General features: G+C 41.9%; 1 protein-coding gene across 1 annotated transcript in view; it reads right to left on the reverse strand.

The window, feature by feature from the left end:
* LOC311109123 (progressive ankylosis protein homolog B-like) overlaps positions 1 to 23,903 on the reverse strand; it is a gene marked incomplete at both ends in the record, with an annotated part of 38,929 nt that overhangs the window by 11,464 nt on the left and 3,562 nt on the right. Inside the window, 7 exons of the mRNA XM_084151934.1 lie at positions 799 to 891; positions 1,037 to 1,129; positions 5,673 to 5,807; positions 10,528 to 10,698; positions 10,880 to 10,963; positions 12,654 to 12,772; positions 13,033 to 13,249. Coding sequence (XP_084008060.1) covers positions 799 to 891; positions 1,037 to 1,129; positions 5,673 to 5,807; positions 10,528 to 10,698; positions 10,880 to 10,963; positions 12,654 to 12,772; positions 13,033 to 13,249 — 912 coding nt within the window. The remainder of the gene's footprint in view (positions 1 to 798; positions 892 to 1,036; positions 1,130 to 5,672; positions 5,808 to 10,527; positions 10,699 to 10,879; positions 10,964 to 12,653; positions 12,773 to 13,032; positions 13,250 to 23,903) is intronic.

Below are 23,903 nucleotides of genomic sequence, written 5' to 3' on the forward strand. Positions count from 1 at the left end.
ATTTCTCAGAACAAGAATAGACTGACGAGTTTCAGAAGAAAGTTATTTGTTTCTGGACATTTTGAGCCTGTAATCGAACCCACAATTGCTGATGCTCCAGATACTCAACTAGTCTCAAGAAGGCCAGTTTTATTGATTCTTTAATCAGCACAACAGTTTTCAGCTTTTAAAATGATAAACTTGGATTAGCAAACACAAAGTGCCATTGGAACACAGGACTGATGGTTGCTGATAATGGGCCTCTGTACACCTATGTAGATATTCCATAAAAAAATTTGCCGTTTCCAGCTACAATAGCCATTTACAACATTAACAATGTCGACACTGTATTTCTGATCAATTTGATGATATTTTAATGGACAAAAAAATTGCTTTTCTTTCGAAAACAAGGACATTGACCCCACATTTTTGAACGGTAGTGTATATCTATGGCACTGTGCTTATCTATCAGACGTGTCTTCTTTGCCTTCCTCCTTTTCTCATAATCATTTTCAGCTAGGACCAAAAAAGTAGGCTATAGTTCAGGAAATGAATAAGTACGACACCGGACGTTAAGTAAGAAGCATTAACAGAGGTAGAAATGCCAATAATTTGTCAGTGCAGGACACTTAAGGGATGATTTGCTCTGCTAGCGTGAGTCTCAACCCATTTTGGCTCTGAATTCTACACTCTGAATTCTCATTTTTTATGTAGAGTTGGTATACTTCCCAATATACTTTGATTATATGACTTATCAAAATACAGTATTGGAATAAAAACAGATCCATACAGATCCTTCCTTCTATAGATCCTTCTTACCGTGAGTGATAGTGCCAAACAACAGGCTGTAAACTTTTTGATATGAGTCTTTGTAACCAGAGTGCCAGAGATAGGCTTATTGCTGGGATTGGCCTGTTGGAGAAGAGAACAGTATCATTAGTGGGGAATAAAGGACGCCAATACAAGTCACCTGTATTCATTTAAACTGATGATATCTACTACGTTGTGATCTCCAACAAGAGGCTATTGTGAGACTGTGGATGAGGTCTTGGTTAACCTTGTCGAAAGCAGGATAGATGGCCCTCAGTTCGGTCAGCCAGCCGTACGGCAAGTGACCCACAGGGTAGGTGGCAGTGAGGACAGCCACAGCCTGGTCAAGCAAAGATAGAGACAGACATTAGGACTCATATGCCATTTCATTTTCTTTTTGGACAGCTTACAGTAATGTAGCCAAGATGTTAAAACACGACTGATGAGCCAAAGCCTGTCAGCAAAGACAATTCTGAATATGTGCTAAGTTGGTAATCGCATGTGGATTTTCCCATATCTATCGAATCAAATTATATTTGTCACATGCTTTGTAAACAACAGGTGTAGACTAACAGTGAAATGCTTACTTACGGGTCCTTTTCCAACTATGCAGAGTTAAAGATCAAATAAAAATAATGAAAGTGACGAGGAATAAATACACATAGTATAACAATTACGAGTAAAAATAACATGGCTATATACAGGGAGTACCAGTACCGAGTCGATGGGCAGGGGTACGAGGTAATTGAGGTAGCTATGTACAGTGCCTTCGGAAAGTATTCAGACCCCTTGACTTTTTCCACATTTTGTTACGTTACAGCCTCATTCTAAAATTGATTAAAATGTATTTTTTTCCTAAATCAGTCTACACACAATACCCCATCATGACAACGCAAAAACTGGTTTTTAGAAATTTTTGCAAATACCTCATCTCTGTACCCCACACATACAATTATCTGTAACGTCCCTCAGTCGAGTAGTGAATTTCAAAAATATTAAACCACAAAGACCAGCAAGGTTTTCCAATGCAAAGAAGGGCACATATTGGTAGATTTTATTTTTTACCAAAGGATTGAATATCCCTTTGAACATGGGGAAGTTATTAATTACACTTTGGATGGTGTGTCAATACACCCAGTCACTACAAAATTACAGGCGTCCTTCCTAACTCAGTTGCCGGAGAGGAAGGAAACCGCTCAGGGATTTCACCATGAGGCCAATGGTGACATTAAAGTAGTTACAAAGTTGAATGGTTCTGATAGGAGAAAACGGAGGATAGATCAACAACATTGTAGTTACTCCACAATACTAACCTAAACAACAGAGTGAAAAGAAGGAAGCCTGTACAGAGTAAAAAATATTCCAAAACATGCATCCTGTTTGCAATAAGGCCCTCAAGTAAAACTGCAAAAAATGTGGCAAAGAAATGAACTTTATGTCCTAAATACCAACAACCAATCACTAAGTACAACTCTTCATATTTTCAAGCATGGTGGTGGCTGCATCATGTTATTGCTATGCTTGTCATCAACAAGGACTAGGGAGTTTTTCTACGATAAAAAGAAACAGGCAAAACCCTAGAGGAAAACCTGGTTCAGTCTGCTTTCCAACAGACACTGGGAGACAAATGTACCTTTCATCAGGACAATAACCTAAAACACAAGTTGCTTACCAAGACGACATTGAATGTTCCTGAGTGGCCTAGTTACAGTTCACTTAAATCGGCTTAAATCTAAGGCAAGACTTGAAAAATGTCTGTCTAGCAATGATCAACAACCAACTTTTTAAAATAATAATGTGCAAAGCTCTTAAAGACTTACCCAGAAAGACTCTCAGCTATAATCGCTGCCAAAGGGGATTCTAACATGTATTGACTCAGGGGTGTGAATACTTGTAAATTAGATATTTCAATATTTAATTTTCAATAAATTGGCACACATTTCTAAAAACATTTCACTTTATCATTATAGGGTATCGTGTGTAGATGGGTGAAAAAATAAATAATATTTAATCAATCAGGCTGTAACAACAAAATGTGGAATAAGTCAAGGGTAGGGGTAAAGTGACTAGGCAACAGGATAGATAATAGACAGCTGTAGCAGCAGCGTATGTGAGCAGTAGAGCAGAGTATGCTGTGAGTGTGAAAGTGTGTGTCATCAGTATTTACGCGTGTGTTGGGGTGTTAATGTAAGTATGTGCGAGTGTGTGGGTAGAGTCAGTGCAAGAGAGAGAAAAAAAAGATACATGTATATATAAAAAGGGTCAATGCAGGTAGTCCAGGTAGCCATTAATTACTATTTATCAGTCTTGTTTAGCAGTCTTATTGCTTGAGGGTAAAAGCTGTTCAGGGTCCTATTGTATCCATATTTGGTGCACTGGTACCGCTTGCCGTGCGGTAGCAGAGAGAACAATCTCTCCTTCAACGCCAGCAAGACAAATGAGCTGATCGTGGACTACAGGAAACGGAGGGCCGAGCATGCCCCCATTCACATCAACGGGGCTGTAGTGAAGCGGGTCGAGAGCTTCAAGTTCCTCGGTGTCCACATCACTAAGGATCTATCATGGTCCACACACACCAATGCAATCGTGAAGAGGGCACATGAACCCCTCTTCCCCCTCAGGAGGCTGAAAAGATTTGGCATGGGCCCTCAGACCCCCCAAAAGTTCTACAGCTCCACAGTTGCGAGCATCTTGACTGGCTGCATCACCGCTTGGTATGGCAACTGCTTGGCATCCGACCGCAAGGTTCGACAGAGGGTAGTGCGTACGGCCCAGGCCCAGTAAATCACTGGGGCCCGAGCTACCTGCCATCCAGGACCTCTGTACCAGACAGTGTCAGAGGAAGGCCTTAAAAATTGTCAAAGACTCCAGCCACCCAAGTCATAGACCGATGTGCCAAGTCTGGAACCAGCTTCTACCCCTAAGCCATAAGACTGCTACATAGTTAGTTAAATAGTTAACCAAATAGCTACCCAGACGATCTGTATTCACCCTTTTGACTCATCACATACGCTGCTGCTACTGTTTATTAATCAATCACTTTATTCCTAGTTATGTACATACACTACATGACCAAAAGTATGTGCTCATTCCAAAATCATGGGTATTAATATGGAGTTGGTCCCCCCTTTGCTGCTATAACAGATCCACTCTTCTGGAAAGGCTTTCCACTAGATGTTGGAACATTACTGCGGGGACTTGCTTTCATTCAGCCACAAGAGCATTAGTGAGGTCGGGCACTGATGTTGGGCGTTTAGACCTGGCTCGCAGTTGGCGTTCCAATTCATCCCAAAGGTGTTCGATGGGGTTAAGGTCAGGGCTCTGTGCAGGCCAGTCAAGTTCTTCCACACCGATCTCGACAAACAATATCTGTATGGACCTCGCTTTGTGTACAGGGGCATTGTCATGCTGAAACAGGAAAGGGCCTTCCCCAAACTGTTGCCACAAAGTTGGAAGCACAGAATCGTCTAGAACGCCATTGTATGCTGTAGCGTTAAGATTTCCCTTCACTGGAACGAAGGGGACTAGCACGAACCATGAATAACAGCCCCAGACCATTATTCCTCCTCCACCAAACTTTATGATTCATCACCCCAGAGAACACGTCTCCACTGCTCCAGAGTCCAATGGCGGCGAGCTTTACACCACTCCAGCCGACGCTTGGCATTGCGCATGGTGATCTTAGACTTGTGTGCGGCTGCTCGGCCGTGGAAACCCATTTCATGAAGCTCCCGACTAACAATTACTGTGCTGACGTTGCTTCCAGAGGCAGTTTGGAACGCAGTAGTGAGTGTTGCAAATGAGGACAAACGATTTTTACGTGCTATGCGCTTCAGCAACTGGCAGTCCCGTTCTGTGAGCTTGTTTGGCCTACCATTTCGCGGCTGAGCCGTTCTTGCTCCTAGACGTTTCCACTTCACAATAACAGCACTTACAGTTGACCGGGGCAGCTCTAGCAGGGTAGACATTTGACGAACTGACTTGATGGAAAGGTGGCATCCTATAACGGTGCCACGTTGAAAGTCACTGAGCTCTTCTGTAAGGCCCTTCTACTGCCAATGTTTGTCTATGGAGATTGCATGGGTGTGTGCTCAATTTTACACACCTGTCAGCAACGGGTGTGGCTGATATAGCGGAATACACTCATTTGAAGGGGTGTCCACAAATTATTTTGTCTATATAGTGTGTCTACCTTAATTACCTGGTACCCCTGCACATCGACTCGGTACCCGTGTATATAGCCAAGTTATCGTTACTCATTGTGTATTTATTATTACGTGTTTAACTTTTTCTATTATTTCTAAATTGTCTTTCTCTGCATTGTTGGGAAGGCCCCGTAAGTAAGCATTTCACTGTTAGTCTACACCTGTTGTTTACGAAGCATTTGACCTTTTTTATTTTATTTGAACAGTATGGCTTGGGTGGCTGGAGTCGGACAATTTTTGGGGCCTTCCTCTGACACCGCCTGGTATGGAGGTCCTGGACAAGTGCCTTGGGCTACAATTTGAAAGATAACTTTTCCTTCATTTCGATTTCGGCACAAAAAGTGGCACTGACTTGCCCATGGATTGATATTTCAGCATTGTCTCAATGAAGAGTTCAGTGTTCGACTAGCCACGTGCGACATGCACGCACAGTTACAGGCCTGCTAGAGTTAGCGTCAGGCAGACAAGCAATGTCCACCGTCATAGTACGGATGAAGCCTGAGCTGGAATGTGAAGCTAATTGAAGCTGGTTAGCTTTAGAAAACCCTGAGTAGATCTAGCTTTATTCGTAGTATACCCCTCTGGTAAAGGCGGTTGGCAGCTGCCCAATTACAGTGAGTGGGACTGAGCTAAATGGGGGTATTATCGATGAGTGGACTGAGTAGGCTTCAAACTAACCTCAGTGGCTGCGCTGCTCCCATTGAGGTCCCGGGACACAAAGAGGTTGACGATGGGCCTGCTGATCCGCTGGGTAGCCAGGATGAGGGCCAGAGGCCACCAGAAACTCAACATCTTCCTGATGGTGACATCTCCCTGCAAAGAAAAGCAAAATGAGAGGGGAAAACAAGGATATGTTCAATCTGGGTGCCTTTGGATTTCTAGCTCTAGCTCCTTCCCATACATGAGAGCAGTGGTACTGATTACTAGATAAAATAGGGGCCATTGACCTAATTGTCCTGCAACTGCATCAAAGACAGTTTTAGAAGACCAAGATTAACAATAGAACCGCCATAGGCCAACGGCCACTGACGTTCGATTTTGTAAATGTTAAAAAATTATAATCTGCCCACCAAAAAAAAAGCTACATCCTGCTCCTTCCCTTACTTTTCCTACATATGTGTTTTACATTGGTCAGTTGTCCGATTTAAAAACAATCACAAACAGAAACGTTTTTTAAAGCCTGTTTACCTGTTTTTTCACACCTATTCCTACCTTAACGGGCAAAGACAAATGCGCTGTAGGACATTGGTACCCAGCCAGGCGCTAATGCGTCTCCTCACTCAATGAATGACGTAAATGGATGGATGGGTAATAGAAACTGAAATTGTGCACGTTACTTCACAATTTAATTTGAATTACCTGAATGATAAGGAGGGAGTGTGAATTCATTTAAAACAATAGTGAAATGAAAAATTGTGGCCAGTCTAATTATTTTATTACGAAAGGCTGGAAATGGTATGTAATCTCCCATCGGCAAGATTCAAATCCGACAATACAGGGTCCGATATTTTATTTACAATGACGGCCTACCCAGGCCAAACCCGGACGACGCTGGGCCAATTGTCCCCTATGGGACTCCCAATCACGGCCGGATTGTGATACAGCCTGGAATCAAACCAGGGTCTGTAGTGACGCCTCTAGCACTGAGATGCAGTAAATATATTACTCTTGTTTTCATATATTTTCATGACTATTTCCTTATGCAATTAATTCTTTACATTTGTATTATGCACCATTTATTAAGCATTGGCACTCATGTTTATGGCAAATAATTTGACCGCGCCCCTTGTGGGTTGATATTCTATGTTTTACTTTGTAAAAAGAAGCTGTTACGGGACTGTATTACTTACGATAACTCTATTACTACTCAAAACTACAAAAACAATTTAATAAAATGTATTACATTGTGATGTTTTTATTGTAAGGCTAAAGAAAATATGCCATGTGTTGCAGTAGGCCTTAAGAATAATACAAAACATATCCTTGTTTTTAGGCTACTGTATATCTGTTCATGGCTATATTCCCACAAATATTTGTTGATGCAATTCATCCTTTACAATTGTTTAGAGAATGGGTGAGTTGATGAGCAAGGGGAAGTGAACGATGCTAGTCAGCCTGCGCAGCTGATGGTCCATTGAAACTACACCTAAACTAAGTTAGCCTAACAACAAGATTACAATGACAAGTATGATGGGTGACAATATTATCAATTATACAACAGGTGGGTCTAATCCTTGATGCTGATTGGTTAAAACTGCATTCAGACGGTGTCTATTCCACAAGTTGCCACGGGCTAAATCTATGACGTTGAAATGCCTATTTACTCTGTTCCATCTGACTGCACAATCCACTGTCTCATCAGCCCAGCCAGGCAATTTATATACTAGATATACACTTTAAAAAGCATCTAGACATCATCTCCCATTTCGTTAAGACTAGCATTTGGTTTTCAACATCGGAGATTTGTAATAACCTTGCTGTCTGTCTCGCCACCATTTGCAACATTGTTTCAATATTGAAATTCGATATCCACCTGTCCTATGGTAATGAACGTGACGGGAGTCGGGACGAGACAGACAGGCTGGCAGCTTTTCTCAGCCAGTTGAAATCATGAATCAGCATAATTTGTATGGATTTATACAAAGAAATGTCAATAGAAAAAGACGAAATGCAGCTAGTTTGCGGTCATTCCAGCTTCAGTTTGAAGTGAGTGTGTTAGCTGGGTAGATGGCTAGCTCTTCTGAACAGTGGCCTGGCGCGAGAGCAAATGTTCTATGCCAGGCAAAATCACACATCATTAGCTCATTGTTATTGATGTATCTCCCCCCCCAAATGAAATCACTCAAACAGCTTAAACAAACGCAAATGCAGCTACTTTGCTGTTATTCTGGCTGCACTGTTTGACGTGACTGTATTAGCCAAAGTTGGCTAACTAGCAAGCAAGGGATAAGAACGTTGCCTGCCATCATGGCAACGGAACATTTCCAACAAATGACTGGGTCGCGTCCATAGAGTTAGAACAAAAATACTGTGGGGTTCTATTTTCTCATAATTGGATCTGTATGTGATGAATAGCTTAGAAGGAATGCATTAATGATAAGCATAGGTTTGTACTATACTGATATAAATTGTTTCACATAACAGGCTGTGATTCATGTGAGGAACGTTAGGGGGTAGGATGAGATAAGAACTTGTGTCTCAAAATACTAGACTACACTGCTTCTTTGTGATCTGTGAACCGTCCAAGGACATGGGTACTGCAAAAAAGTGCTGACTCTACAGGTTGTTATGATAAAAACTTATGCCTGGCAACAGTGTGCAACGGTGGAGCGCCAAGGGACTGGGACCAGCCGGTGCGCCAACGGATAGGCTGAGTAAGTCTAAACCACGCTCAGTCTCTACTCTGATTGGCCAGCAGGGAGTGGGAAATATCTCTGTCAGAGTATTTGAAGAAGAACCTGTAACAATGGATTAGTTCTCTGAGTGCCCTGCGTGGTATTTCAGTGGACCCGTATATACGAACATCATATTTACCATTGAAGGTTTTGCATTAATTAAAATACTAGTATATCTTAGAAGTCGTGTTGACCTCTTTTGTTCCTAATACCAGATTTGAATTGACGCAACTTAACAATACTTAACTGGGTCGCGTCTCTGGCAACCGAACCGATAGAACGAACGACCAGCCGACTTGGGTAGCAACCCTAAATTTGTGTCGGGACAATATCTCGTGGAAGGATGAAATAGTATGAATAAATTCCTAAAAATAACACTGAATGAAAATATGTCAATCATTATTTGAATATGTTGGTAATCCGTTGTATAAAAGTAATAATGCCCTCGAAGCTGGTGTTTGGAGGATATATTGGCACGAAAAACACCCGTGCCAATATATCCTCCAAACACCGGCTTCGAGGGCATTACCACTTCATTGTCAAATTGTACATGAAGAGATGGTGCAGCTCAGCACTAACAGAAGTAGGGAAAGGAGCATCACTTTTTCAAATCCTCCTCCAGTCACACGCAGGTAAGACATTTTGATTTCTATATAATATCAGAAACAGCAGATTCTGCACTTTCTAAAGACACTGACCTTTGTCAAATAACTCAAAATTCAAGAGGTGAGCTCTATTTCAAAATATCCCTTTTTCCAAGAATAACCACACTGTGGGAGCATTGCTTAGGCTACTAAGCAAAGTACTAACATAATACAACTTAAAATATGCTATTCTGTTCGTTTGAAATACATTTTCTTTCAAATAAGTTATCTTATTCTGTTACCTAAGGCCTTCATAAAACACAACCAAATGATTATTCTTCCGATAGCATATATGGAATGTATTTATTCGACTGTTAGAATATTGACGTAGTCTTTCCCCTGAATCACAGGTGTCAAACTCATTCCACAGAGGACCTAAAGGCTGCGGGTTCTCTCCTCCCTTGGATGAACTAAGCTCACTAATTAGTAAGGAACTCCCTACACCTGGTTGTCTATGGCTTAATTGAAAGGAAAAACCTGCAGACACTAGGCCCTCCATGGAATGAGTTTGACACCCCTGGCCTAAATCGTTGCCGCCACTCCCAAAAAAATAAGAGACTTATTTGAGTTAGTAAAATATTATTCGTTTTCAGGATGGTAAAACGTTTACGGTAAAAAAAATAAAAAATAAAAACGTAGAAAAGATCATGGAGATTCTGAAAACATTCTGTAGAAAAGATAATGGAGCTGTAAATAAAATAAAAACTAGACAAAAATTCTATAATGACTTTGGCATAATGTTTGAGTCACTCAGATAGCATAAGAACACGCCATAAACCATGGCAAAGTTTGTAGAACTACAGGAAATTTGCTTTAAACTGCACACTCTCAACCACATGGTAAAATGTGTAGAATTGCAGGAAATTAGCTTTTAAACTGCAATTCTTTCTCTAAGTCCCATGACAATGTGTAGAATTATAGGAAACTAGCTTTAAAATTGTAAAAATGTCTCTCCGCCCCATGGCAAAATATGTACAATTGCAGGAAATTAAGCTTTAAAACTACAAAATTGTGTCTCTGCGGCCAAGAGAAAGGTCTAAGATTTTCTGACGAAGACCGAGCCACACCCACCAATTTAGCAGTTTCTAAGCTAATTTCCTGCATTTCTACGCATTTTGACATGGGAAATGTGGTGTTCTTATGCTCAAACATAGCAAAATGAAATGGGGGCCTGATTGTCTAGCTTTTATTTTGTTCATTATAGGTTCTAAAAGATTATAGGCTATTATTAAAAAATATAAAAGGTCCATAATTTTAAAAAAAACGTTCCATTTGGTTTTAGTCGTTAAGTTTACACTGAAAGCATTTTTTCCCCCATTCCCTCAAATGTATTATCATGCAATGCACCACAAATGTCTCGGCTGCAACACAGTTTGGGAACCACTACTTTAGCGGATACTTATCGACTGAAAGCCCCAGCGGTTCTAGCGTTAAATAAACGACATGTTGAACTCTTAAAAAGGTCCCAGTTAGGTGACGAAGGAAACAGCGTACCCCCACGTCAACTCCACTGGAGTCTGGGATGTTGTTGTGGATGTTGTAGTAGTAGCCCAGGCCCACGATGGTGAAGCGCACCAGAGCTCCCATGTACAGGGAGAGGATGGGGATGAGAAGGGGCTCCATACACGGCAGGTTACTGTGCAGCAGGATGGACACAAACACAATCTGCCACAGAGGGGCCACAGTCAGAAACACTCCGAGGACCACGTCACTCTCACAACCTATCGGAGCAGAGCATACTGCCAAGTCCACTTTTGAGGTGAATTGCATGATTGTTTTGGCTACAAGGACCCATCTTCACTGTAATGGGGATTAGTGAACAACAAGGAAGCAATCTGTTGAGTACCTGGGTGATGACATCAGAGATGGAGGCAGAGCCTACGATGACGCTGTATTTGTGCTTGAGGAGGATTCCAGCATGGATCCAAGCCTAAAATACAAAAATTAACAACGAGACAATTGTTGCTTCTCCTCCCAAGAATTGTAGCACACCAAGTTCTTGTCTGGTTTGTAAAAAAAAAGCCAAAGGCTCACATTGAAATGTGTCGACATGCGGTCATTGAAATACAAGGACAGGCATGCGTCCGTTTTAAGACCAGCATGATGTGCAGAGGATGATACATCATTTTTTGAGGTGTTTTTAAGGTTCTATCTGCCATGATTATGGCTCTCTGGCTAGCCATGCTTTGGGTCATGAAAGAGCTGGTCTACTTCCCAAATGGCACCCTTTTCCCTACATAATGCACTACTTTTGACCATGGCCCATAGGGATCTGGTTCAAATTAGTGCACTACAGTGCATTCGTAAAGTATTCAGACCCCTTGACTTTCACCACATTTTTTGTTACGTTACAGCCTTATTCTAAAATTGATTAAATTGCTTTATTCCCTCAATCTACACACAATAGCCCATAATGACAAAGTAAAAACAGGTTTTTAGAAATGTTTCCAAATATCACATTTACATAAGTATTCAGACACTTTACTCTTTGTTGAAGCACTTTTGGCAGCAATTACAGCCTAGAGACTTCTTGGGTATGACGCTACAAGCTTGGCATACCTGCATTTGGGGAGTTTCTCCCATTCTAATCTGCAGATCCTCTCAAGCGCTGTCAGGTTGGTCCTTACTAGTCTCCCAGTCCCTGCCGCTGAAAAACATCCCCACAGCATGATGCTGCCACCACCATGCTTCACCGTAGGGATGGTGCCAGGTTTCCTCCAGACGTGACACTTGGCATTCAGGCCAAAGAGTTAAATCCTGGTTTCATCAGTTCAGAGAATCTTGTTTCTCCTGGTCAGAGTCCTTTAGGTGCCTTTTGGCAAACTCCAAGTGGGCTCTCATGTGCCTTTTACTGAAGAGTGGCATCCGTCTGGCCACTACCATAAAGACCTGATCGGTGGAGTGCTGCAGAGATGGTTGTCCTTCTGGAAGGTTCTCCCATCTCCACAGAGGAACTCTGGAGCTCTGTCAGAGTGACCATCGGGTTCTTGGTCACCTCCCTGACCAAGGTCCTTCTCCCGGGTGGCCAGCTCTAGGAAGAGTCTTGATGGTTCCAAACTTCTTCCATTTAAGAATGATGGAGGCCACTGTGTTCTTGGGGACCTTCAATGCTGGTACCCTTCCCCAAATCTGTGCCTCGACACAATCCTGTCTCAGAGCTTTACGGACAATTCCTTCGACCTCATGGCTTGGTTTTTGCTCCGGCATGCACTGTCAACTGTGGGAACTTATATAGACAGGTGTGTGCCTTTCCAAATCATGTCCAATCAATTGAATTTAACACAGGATGATCAATGGAAACAGGATGCACCTGAGCTCAATTTTGAGTCTCATAGCAAAGGGTCTGAATAGTTCTGTAAATAAGGTATTTGTTTTTTAGTTTGACTAAATTTGCAAACATTTCTAAAAACCTGTTTTCGCTTTGTCATTATGGGGTATTGTGTGTAGATTGATGAGGATTTTTATTTATTTAATCCATTTTAGAATAAGGCTGTAACGTAACAAAAAATGTGGAAAAAGGGAAGAGGTCTGAATACTTTCCGAATGCACTGTATATTGTGAATAGGGTGCCATTTGGGACAGAGACTTGAATCAAGCCGGATACTCTACTCAGTACTCACCATGGCGTCCAGCAGTGGGAAAGCTGCCAGGTAGAGGAAAGCCCTCCTGGTCTTGTTGCCCACGGAGTCATCCACATGGTGGAGCTTATTGATAATGTAGTAGCCTAGGTCTGACTGAGCTAGAGGGGGGGAGAGAAGCAGAATATAAGGACTGAGGAGATGACACCGCTAACTCCATTTGAATCTTTTGAAATAATACAAAAACACTAGTAGGTTGGCCTCTTAATTTTAAAAATGTAAAAGCTCAACTTAAAGCAGTTTACAACTGACATATCACTGGATTTAAAATAATCACTTGGAATGAATAAGAATAAATACTAGTAGTTAGTTACTATTAAATGTCATGGATTGGGACAAAACAACCATGTTTAAGCCTCACCTATGACAACATGAAGGATTAACGCTATAGTGCCTGCTACCGCCATGCAAAGCACAGCCTTGCCCCGGTCCCTCTTGCTGTTGACAAACACCAGACCCACGTTCTTGAAGTCACTCATGGGCCCAGTGAAGAACTTCATTAGCGAATAGGCCAGCCCGTAGCTGGCCAGCATCTCAACCGCATCCTCTTTAAAGCCTGCTAAACCCCGGTTTAGAGCCTGCCAAGGACCAAAAGGCCAAGGGAATGGATGGGAAAGAGTGAGAACGTATTAGCCCCAAGGCTCATCATCATACAACCATCATTCATACCAGTACGCACTAGCTTGAGGGGTATACCCCGAATCAGGTTTGAGGAGTTAGCGAGGTAACTTTGGTCAATTGAGTTCAAATCAGGAGAACTGTGAATGTGAAGCCAACTGGCTAGCTTTATAAAAGCAGTAGATCAGTTGTTGGAGAAATAAAGCAAATAAGAAGCGTTATGGATGGACAACGTTTTTTGGGAGACTGAACATATTAGCAAAAGTCTGAGTTTGTAAGTCTTGCTCGATTTTTGGTTCTCCTATTTTGCATATAAACAAAACAACTTCATATTTCGATTTTCACAAGTGGATGGTGTTAATTGTGGAATGCCTGTCAATGGCCGAATGCACAGCCAACACTTCCTGTCCCTTCAAAATAGAAATATCATCCTTCTAACTTAATTATATTAATCTACTATCTATTAATGCATTTATTAATAGCTATTAATTAATCTATTAATGCCAAAAGTGATATTTCTCCATTTCTATTTTAGATTGAATATAGTCACAACAATGTTAGTGTTTTTTGACCTATTAATGAACTCCTGTTACTGTAAATGGTTAGCTACCTGACATATCCTAGCTCCCTAGTTAATCTGGTAATCTGAGCATCGCAGATGATCATTTCTAAAGAGGTGTCATTTCAGAATACTGTAGCTCTGCTGGTGTTGCTATTGAGAGATTCAGATTAAGAGCCAATGGCCTGAGGCTACAGAGACGAGCAACAAATGACTGGCCACCACACACACACACACACACACACACCTGCAGTACACTCCTCTCCCTGCCCGGCCCTCTTCCCCTGGCTGCCACGTACTCACTCACATGCCTAACATTTAGGGAAGATCTAGGCCTGTATTCACAAAGGGTCTTAGAGTAGTATTGCTGATCTAGGATTACTGATCAGGTCCACCTTGTCCATGTAATCAGAAGATTCAGCTGCTATTTCAGCACTGTAATGGCGACAAAGCACTGGAAAACAACTTTAGGTGCACTAGAGCGCTTTAGATAAATTCACTCTGAGGTGGTTTAAAGTAAACTGTATTCGAATGTCGACTTTTCTTATGGAAAACCTTATGAAACGAAGGGTTTTAAGCATGCTCAATTCTTGGGTCTCGAGCGTTGCGCGAGCGGAAATTTGAAATGGAAGTTATGGAACTCCCTCGTGTGCTTCTGTTATGGGGAAGAAGTCCACAATAAACTGACGTTAAATGTGGAGAATGACACATTTGCATCTGTTGGCCATCAAGTAGGCTATTCATTTCTATGCCATTGTAGGCTACTGTAGCCTACCATTTGATACAATAAATGTGTTTACATTAAGATATCACTGGAGTCATTGCAAATCAATTTGTGCCACTTGTGTAGCCTACCTGGAGCTGCCAAACGGATTTAATATATAGCCTATAACTTCAGTTTGTTGTTGTAGCCTAGTATTATTATGCAATTATTAATGGCCATGTTTAGTTAATTAATTAGATGTTACCAATTGTGATCATGGTCAGTTTCATTGTGGACTTTTCCCTGAAATGAGATGTTGGCCTAGAAAGGGGCTATAGGCTACCCGCATCTAGCTCAGCAAACCATGGCAAAGTTGAATTGCAATTATAAACCCAGATTTTAGTCAGTAACCTATGCCTATTGAAATAATAAGTCAATCTAGCAAATGAGCCATTTATAACGGTTTGTAGTCTTAACATCTGGCGCATAATAACAGTACAATTGCCAGAAAATAGCCAAACATTTGTTTTTTGAAGTTCGTCCAAGTGTTTCTTGCACAGAGATTGAGATCCTCTGTCCAACTTTTATCACTCAAACTCTCCTGTCGGATTTATCAGTTACGCACATGCGCAAACAGGATTTATTTACAATTATAAACTGGGTGGTTCAAGCCCTGAATGCTGATTGGCTGACATCTGTGGAATATCAGACCGTATAGAGCGGGTATGACAAAACATGTATTTTTACTGCTCTATTTACATTGGTAAGCAGTTTATAAAAGCAATAAGGCACCTTGGGGGTTTGTGGTATATGGCCAATATGCTGTACCACGGCTAAGGGCTGTAGCCAGGCACTCCGCATTGCGTCTAGCGTAAGAACAGCCCTTAGCCGTGGTATATTGGCCATACAGTGAGGGAAAAAAGTATTTGATCCCCTGCTGATTTTGTACGTTTGCCCACTGACAAAGAAATGATCAGTCTATAATTTTTATGGTAGGTTTATTTGAACAGTGAGAGACAGAATAACAACAACAAAATCCAGAAAAACGCATGTCAAAAATGTTATAAATTGATTTGCATTTTAATGAGGGAAATAAGTATTTGACCCCCTCTCAATCAGAAAGATTTCTGGCTCCCAGGTGTCTTTTATACAGGTAATGAGCTGAGATTAGGAGCACACAGAAGCAATCAGATTCCAAACTCTCCACCATGGCCAAGACCAAAGAGCTCTCCGAGGATGTCAGGGACAAGATTGTGGACCTACACAAGGCTGGAATGGGCTACAAGACCACTGCCAAGCAGCTTGGTGAGAAGGCGAGAACAGTTGGTGCGATTATTTGCAAATGGAAGAAACACAAAAGACCTGTCAATCTCCCTCGGCCTGGGGCTCCATGCCAGATCTCACCTCGTGGAGTTGCAATGATCATGAGAACGGTGAGGAATCAGCCCAGAACTACACGGGTGGATCTTGTCAATGATCTCAAGGCAGCTGGGACCATAGTCACCAAGAAAACAATTGGTAACACACTACGCCGTGAAGGACTGAAATCCTGCAGCGCCCGCAAGGTCCCCCTGCTCAAGAAAGCACATATACATGTCCGTCTGAAGTTTGCCAATGAACATCTGAATGATTCAGAGGAGAACTGGGTGAAAGTGTTGTGGTCAGATTAGACCAAAATTGAGCTTTTTGGCATCAACTCAACTCGCCGTGTTTGGAGGAGAAGGAATGCTGCCTATGACCCCAAGAACACCATCCCCACCGTCAAACATGGAGGTGGAAACATTATGCATTGGGGGTGTTTTTCTGCTAAGGGGACAGGACAACTTCACCGCATCAAAGGGACGATGGACGGGACCATGTACCGTCAAATCTTGGGTGTGAACCTCCTTCCCTCAGCCAGGGCATTGAAAATGGGTCGTGGATGGGTATTCCAGCATGACAAGGACCCAAAACACACGGCCAAGGCAATAAAGGAGTGGCTCAAGAAGAAGCACATTAAGGTCCTGGAGTGGCCTAGCCAGTCTCCAGACCTTAATCCCATAGAAAATCTGTGGAGGGAGCTGAAGGTTCGAGTTGCCAAACATCAGGCTCGAAACCTTAATGACTTGGAGAAGATCTGCAAAGAGGCGTGGGACAAAATCCTTCCTGAGATGTGTGCAAACCTGGTGGCCAACTACAAGAAACGTCTGACCTCTGTGATTGCCAACAAGGGTTTTGCCACCAAGTACTAAGTCATGTTTTGCAGAGGGGTCAAATACTTATTTCCCTCATTAAAATGCAAATCAATTTATCACATTTTTGACATGCGTTTTTCTGGATATTATTGTTGTTATTCTGGATATTTTTGTTGTTATTCTGTCTCTCACTGTTCAAATAAACCTACCATTAAAATTATAGACTGATCAGTTCTTTGTCAGTGGGCAAATGTACAAAATCAGCAGGGGATCAAATACTTTTTTCCCTCACTGTATGCAAAAAAACTAAATAACTAAAACAGTTTTTCTGTTATTAATGTTTTTTGTTTAAAACGGTCCGTTTTGACGTTAGCGGTTTTTCTTTTGTTTTTTGGGGGGGAAAACACTTGGCCAAAACATACACGGACCTTTCACCCTCCATTATGGATGTTACAGAGTCTGAAATTGACATTCAAGTCTTAAAGAGGTCTTGATCAAAACATATCATAACACATTTGTTGTAATTTGGAATGGTTTTAAAATGCCAGCAGAAGTCATAGTACCTTATAATTGCATTATTACAGGTAGCCTACACAGCCAAGCACCACACCCTAATAGGTTATTGTTTTTAATCATATATTCATTCATACATACATTCATACTCTCAAAATTAACCTTTACCAGTTGAATTTTTCTAAAATATTGTAACAAAATCTGCATGTGTGTGGAAATATGATCAGCCAGGATGTAAAAACCCATATAAATAGAATGAATAGAACGGGCGTCCCCATTCAAGTTAATGATGGCATAATGGGTGGACTTGCGGCAATTGCCAGTGTACCCATAGGAGAAAAGCAGGAAGTAAAAGCAGGAAGTAAAAGCAGGAAGTGTACCGATCAATCTGTGCTGTGATTAGTTTAATAACTGACAATACGAAAAATACATTCCATTGCATGAGCAACATCAGTTAGCATAATTTGAATTAACATTCTACATTACCAGGCAGTCATTGCGAGTGTACCCATGAGTTTACCAGTCAAATTGCCAGGTTCCAAACTCCAAGCCCAATCTATTCATTATATTTCTATGCTAAAAACAGTTCTCCTTTATACCCTGTCGTGATCCTTAACAACTGAATTAGACATTATTTCCATTTAGCTTTGCCTCCAGAGAGCATCCACAGCTGCCTCTTTCCATAGAAGGGAGCTGGGTACCATTTGTATCCGCTCACACGGCCATTACGTACGCATCCTAACCTCTTCTGAGACCCAAGCTTGGACTCCTACTGCCCACTAGGACTAGGCAAGAATACCAGCTAGTATGAGTAGGAGTGTCATCTGTCATATGACTGGGACTGAATGGGTGCTGTGGGTCACTGGTGTGGGGCTGTGGCATAGGAATGATATTCATAAGATCTCCACTGAACTGGGCTTAAGTTCTGTGTGCATTATGGCCTTTTCAGAAGCCACAGATATGCACAAGTAGATCAATACATCTACTAATGATTAAATCAGTCACCACTTATTCAACGAAAAGCTACTCTTCTTTCCCAGTTATAGTGGACCTCTATTGCTCACCGTCCTAGATCCCTACTACAATTCAAGGGCTTTTTAGTTTACATTCACTGCTCTAGATATCACAATGGAGCTCGCCAGTTTGAAGTCCTAAAAGCTGGAAATGAGTTACCTCTGGTTTGTTAAGCCATCCCTATGGGGAAAAAGAACGAGGAAAGAATAGGGTTTTTTGGATAAACGCCAAAAATAAGGTCAGAGGTTAACAAACGCTTAGGATATCTTATACTTTTTGTTCCAAGAGATAATATCAGTCCGTTAACATGATCTTTATTAATTATGAAACATTTATGCTTTAAAATTACATAAACGTTTCAATTCACAAAAAGTGACGTTAGCCGATTACCTCCTAGAACAAAACATATAATATCTCCTAAGCATGTTTACCACACACCTTATTTTCTACGTTTATCCAAAACCCCCCCAAAAAATCAATTAATTTCCCCATAAGCTTTGTCCAATGAACCATGGTGGTGTTAGTGCCTACAAAAAGACACCATTACTATCTCTATGCATATACAGTGCCTTCGGAAAGTATTCACACCCCTTGACTTTTTCCACTTTCTTACGTTACAGCCGTATTCTAAAATTGATTAAATTAGTTTTTTTCCTCATCAATCTACACACAATACCCAATAATGACAAAGCGAAAACAGGTTTAGATTTTCTTGCACATTTATTAAAAATTAAAACAGAAAAAACATATTTACATAAGTATTCAGACCCTTTGCTATGAGACTCGAAATTGAACTCAGGGGCATCCGGTTTCCATTGATCATCATTCAGATGTTTCTACAACTTGGAGTCCACCTGGGGTAAATTCAATTGATTGAACATGATTTGGAAAGGCACACACCGGTCTATATAAGACTCTTCCTAGAGCTGACCGCCCGGCCAAACTGAACAATCGGGGGAGAAGGGCCTTGGTCAGGGAGGTGACCAAGAACCCAATGGTCACTCTGACAGAGCTCCAGAATTCCTTTGTGGAGATGGAAGAACCTTCCAGAAGGACAACCATCTCTGCAGCACTCCACCAATAAGGCCTTTATGGTAGTGGCCAGACAAAAGCCACTCCTCAGTAAAAGGCACATGACAGCCCGCTTGGAGTTTGCCAAAAGGCACCTAAAGGACTCTCAGACCATGAGAAACAAGATTATTTGGTCTGATGAAACCAATATTGAAGTCTTTGGCCTAACGCCAAGCGTCATAACTGGAGGAAACCTGGCACCATCCCTATGGTGAAGCATGGTGGTGGCAGCATCATGCTGTGGGGATGTTTTTCAGCAGCAGAGACATGGAGACTAGTCAGGATTGAGGGAAAGATCCTTGATGAAAACCTGCTCTAGAGCGCTCAGGACCTCAGACTGGGGCGAAGGTTCACCTTCCAACAGGACAATGACCCTAAGCACACAGCCAAGACAATGCAGGAGTGGCTTCGGGACAAGTCTCTGAATGTCCTTGAGTGGCCCAGCCAGAGCCCGGACTTGAACCCGATCAAACATCTCTGGAGACCTGAAAATAGCTGTGCAGCGACGTTCCCCATCCAACCTGATAGAGCTTGAGAGGATCTGCAGAGAAGAATGGGAGAAACTCCCCAAATACAGGTGTGCCAAGCTTGTAGCGTCATACCCAAGAAGACTTGAGGCTGTAATCACTGCCAAAGGTGCTTCAACAAAGTACTGAGTAAAGGGTCTGCATACTTATGTAAATGTGATATCATTATTATAAATTTGCTAAAAAAAATCTAAAAACCTGTTTTTGCTTTGTCATTATGGGGTATTGTGTGTAGATTGATGGGGGGGGGGATTATGATAACTAAAAGACAGATTACTCTTTTCATTGTCTTCTCTTTACAGCAATAGCTATTTATAATAATAATAATAATAATAATAATAATAATAATAATAATAATAATAATAATAATATGCCATTTAGCAGACGCTTTTATCCAAAGCGACTTAGTCATGTGTGCATATTTTTTTTTTTTTTGTGTATGGGTGGTCCCGGGGATCGAACCCACTACCAAGCGCCGTGCTCTACCAGCTGAGCTACAGAGGACCATAGCAATATTTGCTTTCCAAACTGTTTTCCTGCGATTGTGTTTGAAATATTGCGATATGCCTGGTAGTGATGGGGGGGAATCAATAGTTACATATCGGGATATTATTTTTAACTATCGTATCGTTTTGACAATATTTAAATATAATTTTTGCGATAGTTTGCTGTACCCGGCACCAAAACTCCATAGCTTGGTCTCCATTTTCTTTTTAAATAATGAGCCAATTAGATTTCGAACTTGTTTTCTCATGGCTCGTCCCTCTGCAGCAGACATATGGTGAGCAATATGTTTAGCAAATCGAATCGCAATAAAAAGCACAATATCGATTCTCAACAGAATACTTAGAATCGCAATACATATCGCAACGGAACCTAAGTATCATGATAACATCGTATTGTGAGGTCCCTGGCAATTCCCAGCCCTAATGCCTGGCTGTGCCTCTACTTTTCACTGACAGTCGCAACTCAACAATCATTGGCTATTTCGTATTTGTCGCCAGGGCTATACAGTGCGACCATTTTTTTTGCATATGCACCTAAATATTTTGCTGTGCGACCTGGAATTTTTATTTTGGATACCCAGTGCACCTAGAAAAATGTACGATTCTAGCTTTATTCCTTCATACACTACATGGCCAAAGTCATGGGCATTAATATGGAGTTGGTCCCCCCTTTGCTGCTATTACAGCCTCCACTCTTCTGGGAAGGCTTTCCACTAGATGTTGGAACATTGCTGCGGGGACTTGCTTCCATTCAGCCACCAGAGCATTAGTGAGGTTGGGCACTGATGTTGGGCAATTAGGCCTGGCTCACAGTCGGCATTCCAATTCATCCCAAAGGTGTTCTGGGCAGGGCTCTGGGTCAGGGCTCTGGGCAGGCTAGTCAAGTTCTTCCACACCGATCTCTACAAACCATTTCTGTATGGACCTCGCTTTGTACACAGGGGCATTGTTATGCTGAAACAGGAAAGGGCCTTCCATCACTGTTGCCACAAAGTTGGAAGAACAGAATCGTCTAGAATGTCATTGTATGCTGTAGCATTAAGATTTCCCTTCACTGGAACTAAGGGGCCTAGCCCACACCATGAAAAACAGCCCCAGACCATTATTCCTCCCCCACCAAACTTTACAGTTCGCACTATGCATTCGTGCAGGTAGCGTTCTCTTGATATCTGCCAAACCCAGATTCGTCTGTCAGGACTGCCAGATGGTGAAGTGTGATTCATCAATCCAGAGAACGCGTTTCCACTACTCCAGAGTTCAATGGCGGCGAGCTTTACACTACTCCAGCCGACACTTGGCATTGTGCATGGTGGTGATCTTAAAATTGTGTGCGGCTGCTCAGCCATGGAAACCCATTTCATGAAGCTCCCGACGTACAGTTCTTGTGCTGGCGTTGCTTAAAGAGGCAGTTTGGAACTCGGTAGTGAGTGTTGCAACCGTGGACAGACGATTTTTATGGGCTACGCGCTTCAGCACTCGGCGGTCCTGTTCTGTGAGCTTGTGTAGCCTACCACTTCGCGGCTGAGATGTTGTTGCGCCTAGACATTTCCACTTCACAATAGCAGCACTTACAGTTGACCAGGGCAGCTCTGGCAGGGCAGACATTTGGCGAACTGACTTTTTGGAAAGGTGGCATCCTATGACGGTGCCACGTTGGAAGTCACTGAGCTCTTCAGTACGGGCCGTTCTACTGCCAATGTTTGTCTATGGAGATTGAATGGCTGTGTGCTTCATTTTATACACCCGTCAGCAACGGATGTGGCTAAAATAGCCGAATCCACTAATTTGAAGGGGTTGTCCACATACTTTTGTACCATGTAGTGTATTTTTAATTGATTCATTCATTCAGTTCCTACATTTCTTTGTGTGCATTTTTCAACACATGCTCCTTATAAAAAAGGTCAGCATAGAGCCTTGTTTGCCGTGCAAAACTGCGGGCCCTTCCGACTGTAGGCAATGCGATCTATAACAATCCACAGCCTCTTTTTTTTAATCATATGTGGCCAAAATCATGCTTTCTGGTGTAGTAGCCCATTTTTTATGATTGTATTTATTTCTGTATAGACAGGAATATCATTTTGGCAATTTAATTGGGCTTTTACCCCTTTCATACACAGACAAAGATCCCACTAATTTACCACACCTGCTACTTTTTACCTGCTTTTTCATATATCTGAAAGGGGTAGGGGTAAAAAACATAGCAAATTAAAAGCCAACTAAAGACCTAGCCATGATTCCTGCATTTTCCTAGCCACGATTCCTGTGTGAATGGTTCTCTGCTTTTTTGCAGGTAAATTCCCCTAGCCTAAAGGCGTCCAAATGCTTCCCAGCCGAAACAGTTCAGAAGAGTTTGTGCATATATAGTACCAGTCAAATGTTTGGACACACCTACTCATTCAAGGGATTTTCTTTATTTTTACTATTTTCTACATTGTAGAATAATAGTGAAGACATCAAAACTATGAAATAACATGGAATCATGTAGTATCCAAAAAAGTGTTAAACAAATCAAAATATATGTTATATTATTCAAAGTAGCCACCCTTTGCCTTGGCAGCTTTGCACACTCTTGGCATTCTCTCAACCAGCTTCATGAGGTAGTCACCTGGAATGCTTTTCCAACTGTCTTGAAGGAGTTCCCACATATGCTGAGCACTTGTTGGCTGCTTTTCCTTCACTCTGCGGTCCAACTCATCCCAAACCATCTCAATTGGTGATTGTGGAGGCCAGGTCATCTGGTGCAGAACTCCATCACTCTCCTTCTTGGTCAAATAGCCCTTACACAGCCTGGAGGTGTGTTTTGGGTCATTGTCTTGTTAAAAAACAAATGATAGTCCCACTAAGCGCGAAACAGATGGAGAAGGCTGTGTTAGCCATGCTGGTTAAGTGTGCCTTGAATTCTAAATAAATAACTGACAGTATCACCAGCAAAGCAACACCACACCATCACACCTCCTCCTCCATGCTTCACGGTGGGAACCACACATGCGGAGATCCGTTTATCTACTCTGCGTCACAAAGACACAGCGGTTGGAACCAAAAATCTCAAATTTGGACTCATCAGACCAAAGGACAGATTTCCACCGGTCTAATGTCCATTGCTTGTGTTTCTTGGTCCAAGCAAGACTCTTCTTCTTATTGGTGTCCTTTAGTAGTGGTTTCTTTGCAGCAATTCAACCATGAAGGCCTGATTCACGCAGTCTCCTCTGAACAGTTGATGTTGAGATGTGTCTGTTACTTGAACTCTGCGATGCATTTATTTGGGATGCAATCTGAAGTGCAGTTAATTGCCGATTTCTGAGGCTGTTAATTTTAATGAACTTATCCTCTGCAGCAGAGGTAACTCTGGGTCTTCCTTTCCTGTGGCGGTCCTCATGAGAGCCAGTTTCATCATAGCGCTTGATGGTTTTTGCGACTGCACTTGAAGAAACTTTCAAAGCTCTTGAAATTTTCCGGATTGATTGACCTTCATGTCTTAAAGTAATGATGGACTGTCATTTCTCTTTGCTTATGGTCTTTTACCAGATAGGGCCATCTTCTGTATACC

Source organism: Coregonus lavaretus (assembly GCF_964263955.1).
Source record: "Coregonus lavaretus genome assembly, chromosome: 34".
Taxonomy (NCBI): Eukaryota; Metazoa; Chordata; class Actinopteri; order Salmoniformes; family Salmonidae; genus Coregonus; species Coregonus lavaretus.